The sequence below is a fragment of the Lycium ferocissimum genome, unplaced genomic scaffold (genome assembly GCF_029784015.1).
Source record: "Lycium ferocissimum isolate CSIRO_LF1 unplaced genomic scaffold, AGI_CSIRO_Lferr_CH_V1 ctg518, whole genome shotgun sequence".
Lineage (NCBI taxonomy): Eukaryota > Viridiplantae > Streptophyta > Magnoliopsida > Solanales > Solanaceae > Lycium > Lycium ferocissimum.
Window position 1 is genome coordinate 266,575 of NW_026725896.1, and position 9,485 is coordinate 276,059.

The 9,485-nt window shown below is 34.6% G+C and overlaps 1 protein-coding gene across 1 annotated transcript; it reads right to left on the bottom strand.

The window, feature by feature from the left end:
• Positions 1-6,050: 6,050 nt before the first annotated feature.
• Positions 6,051-9,485, bottom strand: LOC132044750 (photosynthetic NDH subunit of subcomplex B 1, chloroplastic). The gene is made up of 6 exons (XM_059435257.1): positions 8,819-9,485; positions 7,774-7,964; positions 7,391-7,648; positions 6,851-6,956; positions 6,464-6,549; positions 6,051-6,323 (listed from the first exon to the last, which is right to left on the bottom strand). The coding sequence occupies exons 1-6, from the start codon at positions 9,413-9,415 to the stop codon at positions 6,158-6,160; spliced, it is 1,404 nt and encodes a 467-aa protein (XP_059291240.1). The 5' UTR covers positions 9,416-9,485; the 3' UTR covers positions 6,051-6,157.

The window sequence follows — 9,485 nt, forward strand, 5'->3', positions numbered from 1 at the left end:
CTATGCCTTCTCAAAATATTATCGGATATGTTAGGACGAATATGAGATCTCTCCACCCTTATTAGTCAAAGATGTGGATTCGAATGCTGAAAATGGAAAAATTACTGCTAAGGAATGCTTTTCCCTTTATTCTTAAGCTGTGAAATTTCGGACTAGTGATCAATACCGAATATCAGATAATTAAATAAAACAAAATTGTCATTTTCGAATAAGTGGTTCCACTTCCTGGTAGTCTTCGTTTAAATTTCTTTCTAAGACCAAAGAAAAGAACAAACATTTGCATTGGTCGGTAGACTGCTGAATATTTCGTTACCTCTCGCCCTCTAGGTACTTGTGCTTCAGAATTCAGTCAAAAAGATTAGAAAGTCACGAGTTCTGTTTTTACCTAATTAATTCGAAGTTTTGAGGAAGATTCGTTATGAAGAAATTTTGATTCATATCTTTGATAGTCCTCCATTTTTCAACTGCTCATAAAATAGTTTAAAGGTAAGGAAAAGGGAACGGCATGAGAGAAAAGCAAGGAGAAAAAGGAAAGGGGTACCACTAATTATGATTAATTTGAATAAAACAATGCTTAATTATGTGGTGAGCTAATGAAAAAGTTTTTGTTATCTCAAGGACGTACCTTCCCATTGGATATGGAAATAAAGTAGTTTCTTGGATCAATAGTTGGGTTTGGGTTGGTGCGAATCGTGGCCAAATAGATCGAGGGGAAGTTTATTGGCTAACATGTGGAGGGGGCTTATTAGGTGATAATTAAATCACATGATGTTCAATACTATATAATTAATCGCCATTTGCATTTTGCGCTTTGCGCTTTGTGCTGAACAAAAATAATGGCTGATGACATGGGGAAAAAGTGACAAGTGTTGGATGGCTAAAAACGCACTCTTTTTTCTTAGAAAATTATTTCTTCATGTGACTAATGTTAGCCTTTGGATTAATGATAACCCGCCGCCTAGCAACAAAGATTTACGTATCATTTTGGGCACATGAAATCTAAAACCTAGCTACTTGGTTAGTAGGGTAGTTTACCGATATTGAGATCTTTAATTTCCATTTGGATAATGTAACCCTAATTACTAGTACTCCAAGATTGAACAAATGTGATGTAATAGGAATAGCCTAGAAATAGAAGGCTAGTGGGATATCTAGATCTCATGTTTTTTTTTTTTTTTTTTTTAAGTTTAGATATCCTTCTTCAAGTCCGGCACGCCAAACAGCTAATTAACAGGCCACTCCGGTACCGCTTATTTTATTACTTTATCTGGATTTAAATTATAGTGATAGTTTGTGAAAGATTAATAGTACTAGCCTATTTATTTAATCCATTTTAGTGGGGTCATTTATAGTTCAATTTATTTAAATGATGACTTAACCTGCGTTTGCTAATAATGCTTTTTGGACAAACAAATTAAAAACTATGTATAATATATTCAGAAAGTCTCAGAAAACTATAAACTCTTACCGAACCATCAGATTATATTAGTCAATAGTGATTCATTATTTTTTAATGATGCATAATTATTTATATTGTTGTCCTTTTAACCAAGAAAAAAACTTCAAATGATGATGTAAACAAATTGTTATGTATTCAGAACGGAAAACTTATAGCAGGTGTTTGGCCATGAAAACCAAATATTTTTCACTTTATTTGGAATTTTGAAATTGGAGTTGAAGATGCATGGAGTTGTGTTTGGCTATAGCTTTTGGAAAAAAATATTTGGTTGTTTGAATGTATTGAAAGTGAAAAAAAGTGAAACAGGGTTTTAGCTGTTTTCAGGCCAAACGCTGATTTCCAAATAAAGTGAAAAAAATATTCCGGAAAAAAGTGAAAAATTCTCATGGCCAAACGGGTCCTTAAACTCTCACTATTCTAAGAAATTTCTGTTTCTTCCAGCTTCTTCTTTTTTGATCTTCTTACTAGGACGAGAATGATCTAAGTTACAGGATAGATGCAAGGTCAATATAGCTTTGATTGGAATTATTAAAGCCGAATGTCAATTAAACTAAAAAGAGTACTATACATGTGATGATGAGGGATAATATGACTATCTACTATATATTCCACCCTCTATTCAGAAGGATGTAGTAGCTTAATTCTACCTTATCTAAAAGCATGTTCGCAGTTGAATATGTATCTCATAATGACCATTTGTCTAATATAGATTCTCTATTAGATTATATATATTCTCTAAATGATGAGAAGAAACACATATTGAAGTATATTGACGAAGATTTGATGGACTCAAACGACTGATCATATGATAAGATAAAATAAACAATATTCACATTGGCAAAAGCATATTCCTTTTCAACGCATGCAGTTGCAATGTTCAAGGAGAATATATGTTGGAAGCTAAAGCCTTGTCGTATGATTAATGTAATCTTGTTCTTGATCTCTTTCCCAGATTTCTTCTAATTTCTGTAAAGTCCTAGTGAGGTCATAGGTGCAACTTGTTGCTTTAATTTATGTATTTTATAGGAATATATACCAGACTCTGACCTCATTGCCATCTTTATAATTTTAAACTGATAACAACCATATTGTGTTACTAGTTGTGGCGTTCCTTTCACATATGATCGTTAAACTTTTATCACTATAACAATAATGAAGTCATATAACTATTTTTATTACATTAAAGTTATTGAACCATATATTTTGAATTGCTCAAAGATTACAAATAAACGGAAGCTCAAATTTTCTGCATCGTATCATGACATGTCACTCGCCACATCAACATTTTGGCATTCTATAATTCCATGTTAAACAATAAAAGAAAAACATCACCATGTAAAAAATTTGACTACCCGTTTTTTAAACAAAAGGTGATTAAGAAATATGTATGACACAAAGAAAATGATATACAACATTTATAGAAGTGCAGTTGAATTCGAATTTTACTTAAACTGTTATAATGATTGAAGCTAAGTGTCATCCTATAATCCTATCTGAAAAAAGAACAAAAGTGCTTAACTGAATGGAATACTAGTCCGATTCAATTGGTTTTACTGTCTAAAGTGGATTAAACTTTAAAATAAATCTCTACTTTATTTTAAGGTTACCCGTCGGCGTTTTCCTATATCTTGCAAAGGGAGTAATCGAGTTTTCATTCAGTAATGCTACTAGAACACAATAGAGTATAATTTATATAATTAAAGGTCAAGCTTTTAGAGTAGCAATTAGCCACTTCACCTTTTCAAGTCCCAATCATGGTCGTACCTTTTCTTTAATATCTTTATTTGGAAGCGCTTTCATTTAAGATATTTTTTGTTTTTATACTCCCTAAAATTGTGGTTACTTAGTCCCAACGGATGATAATGATTGATGTGTCGATTCCTTGATGTTTTGGTTACTTACGGATGATAATGATTGATGGGTTATGTCTAAAGATGTTTTCATTTTCCAGTATATTTGCTTTTCCCTTAAAAGATGATTCCACCGGCGCATTTAGGCATTAAGGTTGATGATAAATGAAAGTAGTGATTGCTGACACCAAACTTTATTAAATTATTCTAAAATTTCTTGTAAAAGTTGTTTCATTTATGGAATAGACAACTTCATTTGTTTTGTCGGGCAGTATTTAAAAAAAAATCAAAATTAAGATTATTTTTTTTTTGGCTTTTAAAAGGATTTAGTTGGTGCTTATGAGTAGAATTCCTAAATCATTTTCATAGGCGCAAGATTAGTTCTCTTCACTTTCGTTTATCTTAAAAAAATAATGAGCATAAAATAAAATAAAATAAAATAAAATAAAAAATAAAATAAAACTGAGTACAAATTATGGAAACAGGCTAGCAACATGTACAAGCCCAACAATTTGGATCCAATCGCACAGAACCCGCGAATTACCCTTCTTTTGGGTGGTCTTTAACTTTTTGTCCCTCAAATTGGAGGTCTTTAATTTTTGTCCTTCGCCTAAAACTCATAGGTTCCGAATTTGAATCCCCGCTCAGTCAAAAATTTTAAAAAAATTTGCACGACAGAGTTTAAATTTCGCTCTGCCCTCTCTGGCAGACTTTGCCTTGAGGCATATATATATGTATGTTTTTTTAAACTTTTCAAGGCAAACTTTTAGTTATACCTTAAGAAAAAGTTCCGCCTTATGGGGCATACTTTTAGTTATGCCTTAACTAAAAGTGTGGCCCATAAGACATAACTAAAAGTATATCTCATAAGGCGGAGCTTTTTCTTAAGGCATAACTAAAAGTTTGCCTTGAAAGGCAAAGTCTATGCCTTAAGGAAAAGTTTACACCTTATGGGGCATACTTTGGTTTATACCTTAACTAAAAGTCTGCCCCATAAGACATAACTAAACTATGCCTTAAGGAAAAGTTCTGCTTTATAAATGAGACTTTTAGTTATCTTAGATACGTAACTTTAGTTTTTCCTTAAGGCGTGTATCGGATGCGAGATACACGTCCCCCTTGCCTAGTAAAATTATTTTTTTATTTTATGCTTGAGCGGGGATTCGAACCCAAAACCTCAGGTATTCATCCACCTTTTCAAGCGAAGGGCAAAACTTAAAGACCACAAATATGAGGGACAAAATTTAAAGACAACAAATATAAGGGCTAAAATTTAAAGACCACCCCAAAAGAAGGACAATCCGTGCAAAAAAATGGAACCTAACAGGCGGCCCAAACCCATGAGGACATTGGGCAAACAACAAATGTCAAACTGGACGCAAGCCACCGGGGGTTTCCATTCTAAGCAACCATTCCATTCGAATCCAAGAAACAACACAATATCATATTGTGTGTCAATTGTCCCTTATCGGTTAAAAAGAGAAATATTAATGAATTCATAAACTTGAATGGGTTCTCTCACCTCATACATTAGTCTTTTGGATTATGCTATCCTATTCAGTCTATAATAATTGCTAGCAAAGGCAGGTGGATCAAAGCTTGAGGTCGCGACTCTGACTTGGAGTGATTGCCTGGTAGTGGTCGTAGAGGGCCAGAAACGGTGGCCTGGACCTAGGAAGGGGACGTGTGACCTTGGTCCAAAAAAGAAAAATGAGATATCAGTCGTGATCCACTGGACTAAGTAAGTGGGTGCCAGGAGACAACAGGAGTGATGGCTTGGATCAACGAATTGGTGCCAACCGTGACAAATGAGGTCGTTGGTCTTCAAATAGGGCGATAATTTAATGTCAATTATTCCTCATTGATTAAAGAAAATATTAATTTGCTCATAGACTTGAGTTGGGCTTTCCAACACAATAGACTAATTTTTTGAGTTGGGGTATGGTGTTCAGTCTATTAACATATTAACGGGGAAGAGATGGGGTTATTGACTTGTTGGCAAGCATTGGAGTGATATCACCATTTCATTCTGCTACTGGCTATGGAATTGGACATCCTATCACAGTTTATGTGCTGGCGCTGTAACATGGCAAGTATAGAACTAACAAACTGCAATCGAGCCAGTCTTGAACAATACACATAAAGATATCGAGCGTATGATTAACTAATTTCTCTGGGAATTTTTGGGGAACTTGATGAATGCAGTCCAACAATTCCAAAAAGAGGGAGTAGTTATTGAGACAAAATCCGAGTACATTAAAATCACGGAATATAACAAATTTAGATTGTTAATAAATGGTACTAATAGGTTGTTAGCTTTTACTGCAACCAGTTACAACTTACACTATGCAGTGAAAATAATTCAGGGATGTGGCACCATTATTTTGGACTAAATGTTGGAACCAAGCATGACTACCTGAAGTACATTATATTCAGTGTAAGAAAAGAATGGTAATTTTTGACTTATCAAAAACATGAAATAATGTCTTGGTTATATTTATCAGACACCATTGTTTTTTGTAGGGGTGGCTTTTAGGACTGGTAATTTCTGGGGGAATAAATGATTCCTGAATGGATGTGCGGATCACTAAGTGCAATTTCTTGTCTAGAGGACGCATCAACTTTTAGCGATTACAGAATAAAGTTGTGGAACCAGAGCCTGAACAGGAAACTGTTTGATCAGAAACTAAATTGTTATGCTGGATTAAGTGAGAGAGAGAGATAACTGAAAGACTTTGAGATTGAGAAAAAGAGCAAAAATATGTTTACACTTCTGTTGATTACAATGAGAGAAAGTCGAATAACAACTGAACTTACTACATGGAAGAGAAGGGGGTGAAGGTAATATTTAGAAGATCGCAAGGGGCATGCTGAAAATTTGGACAGCGCTCTTTATGGCTTCAACATCGATATCTACTAATTTTCCAGTCTTTGATGAAATAATTGCACATTTCTTTTCTTCTGCACTGGGAACAAAACTCCTGGCCTTATCCTCAGAGCAGAATAGCCCAATACTGCACAGAGAAAACCGAAACATATTTCAGACAACGTCATTAAAACCGATAGTAAATAAAAGAAGTGCATCAACCTCCCCACAAAGAAAGCAAAAGGTGCAAGAATTTCCCAAGTTACAGCTTGTAATACATGACATTACCTTGGCTTTCCACGCGCATTAGCAATTTGTATGGCAGCTGTATTTGTAGCTATCACTCCAGCAGAGTCATCAACAAGAGCGGCAAGCTAAGACAGAGAAATTTGTGAAGGCTGTTAGCTTTTTAGTGCTTATCTTGCCATTTCCTTCTAATATTTATTACTATATTTCATTTTTTTCTTGTGGAAAAAAGCGGAGTATAGATAAAGTTGCCAGTAAACATGCAACCAAAGCAGATTATTTCATTTGACTGTATCCTTTACTAGCCCATGAGGTAAATTGCCACCATTATATCTCTGACTTCACCAATTTCTCAGTTTATGGTTCTTCAACTAAACACTGGTGCATCTAGTCATTGACAGTATATATGATTTGGTCGAGAAAACAAACCTGTCCAGGGGTGGTTATGAACACTATACTAGCATCTAAACCAACTGCATCTTCCACATCTTCTCTTTCTTTTTCATGCGGAATAACAAAAACTGGCTTGACTCCCCTGATCAAATGACAGTTCACAATCCATTAGTTCTCAAATTCTCTTGCATTTGATGCAAAAGACAAATCAGCTTATTGAAGTGTGTGACCATCTCATCTAAAAGTTTAATCTGTTAGAGAAAAAACACTTTATTTACTTAAATATATTCTCAACACGCCCCCTCACGTGAAGGCCTGATTCTTTTTTTCATTGGCCAAGCACGTGGAAGTTCTTTTTGATAATGGACAATGGCGAGATTCGATCCTAGGACCTCTGCCTGCTCTGATAACATGTTGAAGTATGTGACCATCTCTTCTAAAAGCTTAAGTTGTTAGAGAGAACAGACTTTATTTAATTAAGTACATTCTCAACACAGATAATTCGAGAACTCAAAAGACTAAATAACCATGTATTCAGCCCTATTTCCGACAAAGGATAAAACACTAACATCATACCTAATGTCTTCTGCTATCCGAGCCCATATTTCAACTGGGAGCAAGCTATCAGGATCACCCTTTGACTGCATAGAAGCTTTTGAATCTGATTTAATCCCATGAATCACAATATATTTGCCTTTCTGTGCACCAGCATTCTTATATTTTGCCTCTACAACACCCCTAAGCTTTCTTGAGATTGAAACTTTAAGTGGGGGTAAAGGTTGCCGTGGTACTTTACGAGCTGGTCTGCCCAACCAATCAACCATCTGACGGTACCTATATAAGAAAAATGTGCAAAACGGAACTGTTATAATTTTTAAACTCCCTATTTTGAAATGAATCTTCAGTTATTTCAAAAGAATAAATTATCAAAAAAATTATCAATTAGAACATATGCTTACATATGATATCCTCCCTCAGAAAGATTCATGCTGTCTGGTGTAAAAGTTTCTGACAGAAACAATCCTGCTCCTGCAGAATTCACATTTGGGTAAATGTAGCTAACTCTTTCGCGGGCAGTTGACATAAACAAAAATACTGCATGTCCAATCCCTGCCAGTTTGGTTGACAAGATCATATCATAGTACCTACTCTGCAATATAAGCCATGCATTAGAGCAAAATACTTAGCCAAAAAAATGTCTAACTCTCTATTCATAATGCAGGAAGCTTGAAGCTCAAACGTAGATAGTACATTTTGTCTCCATTTGACTAAATAATGTGCTTGATATCTTGAACCAGGTGTAAGCAATTCTTTTTTAAACATGGTTTGCTCAGCTTTTGAATTATCTGCAAAGGTATAGTTAATATTTTATCAAAAATTTACGACACTAGGGACGCAGGAGCACACAATATATGAGAGAATCGATGTTACTTAGCAACACAAATTAAGAAAGAAGTTTATGTTCTATATATGCACTGTCGGACTAATTATTTATTTGACCAAACTTCTAAAATCTACTTATTTGAAAAGTACCTTTTATCAGAAGTGCTTTTAGAGAGTAGTCGTTTGTGTTTGACAAAGCAATTTGAAAAACACTTTTGTCAATAATAGAGTAGTACTGACCCAACAGTGCTTCGAAAGAAAAACTATTTCTTGTTAGTTTCTGAAAAAAATAGTTTCTACTAACTATTCAAAAACACTTAGTATTTTCCTAAAAGCTTGGCAAAACATCTCAACTTTCTAAAATAAGCATTTAAAAAAAAAAAACACTTTTGGCTTTCTAAAAGTTTGGTCGAACATGCTATAATATATATTTACACAATCAGGTTACTCATAAGGTAAATTATAGGTAAATCTTCATAATTGACCAAGTTGCCCTATAATGTGTGATGTTTCTGTAATTTTAAGTGCAATATGATTACATGTATACATCAAGAATCAACCGTCTAAATGAAAAACTTGTTTAAATAACGATCTGTCAATGTTAATGGAATGGCGGCAAACCTTAAGAATTCCAACCATATCAGTGTACTCAGCTGGTTCAGGGAAATCATCATCCAAATCATAGGCATTAGCCCACCTCACATTTTTGTTCAGCTCAAATGTCTGTTTTCCCCTTGGTGTAGCAAGAATATCAACTTGAACACCAGGGTACCTATCCTTAATCATCTGAATTGTTGGAAAAAACAGCAAATTCTCATAAACCCCTCCATCAATCACACAACAACATCTCCTAACATCACCTCTAATTTTCAAACCCAATGAAGCAATTTCAACAGAGTATCCCATTGGAAATTTAAGGAAACCATATGGGTTATCAGGATTATCAGGTGGCCTTGGATCTTCATCTTGTTTACCATCAGCAAAAAGTGAACCATATTCCATTTCAGGATCATCACCATAGTCGAAAGGGTCAAGCCATGGATTATTTTTCTTGCAATTGGGGCGAAGAATCCCTGATTTTCTGGTAGAAACAGTGTTGTCCAATGGATTGTTAATCAAGAAAGGTACATTTATGACGTGGGTTATAGGAAAATAAGGTCGATTAGTTAAGAAAGGAGAAATGAACTTAGGCAGTAGAGTAGTAGTAGTAGCAGCCATTTGAGTGTATCATAAAATTCTGCAACTTTTTTTTAGGGATAGCTAAAAACTATAGCAGCTGACGTTGAAT

Coding starts and splice junctions, on each gene's coding strand:
- LOC132044750 (XM_059435257.1), bottom strand. CDS start 9,415: ATGGCTGCTACTACTACTACTCTACTGCCTAAGTTCATTTCTCCTTTC. Junction 7,965..8,818: donor ATATGGTTGGAATTCTTAAG/GTTTGCCGCCAT, acceptor CTTATATTGCAG/AGTAGGTACTATGATATGAT. Junction 6,957..7,390: donor CGGATAGCAGAAGACATTAG/GTATGATGTTAG, acceptor TCATTTGATCAG/GGGAGTCAAGCCAGTTTTTG.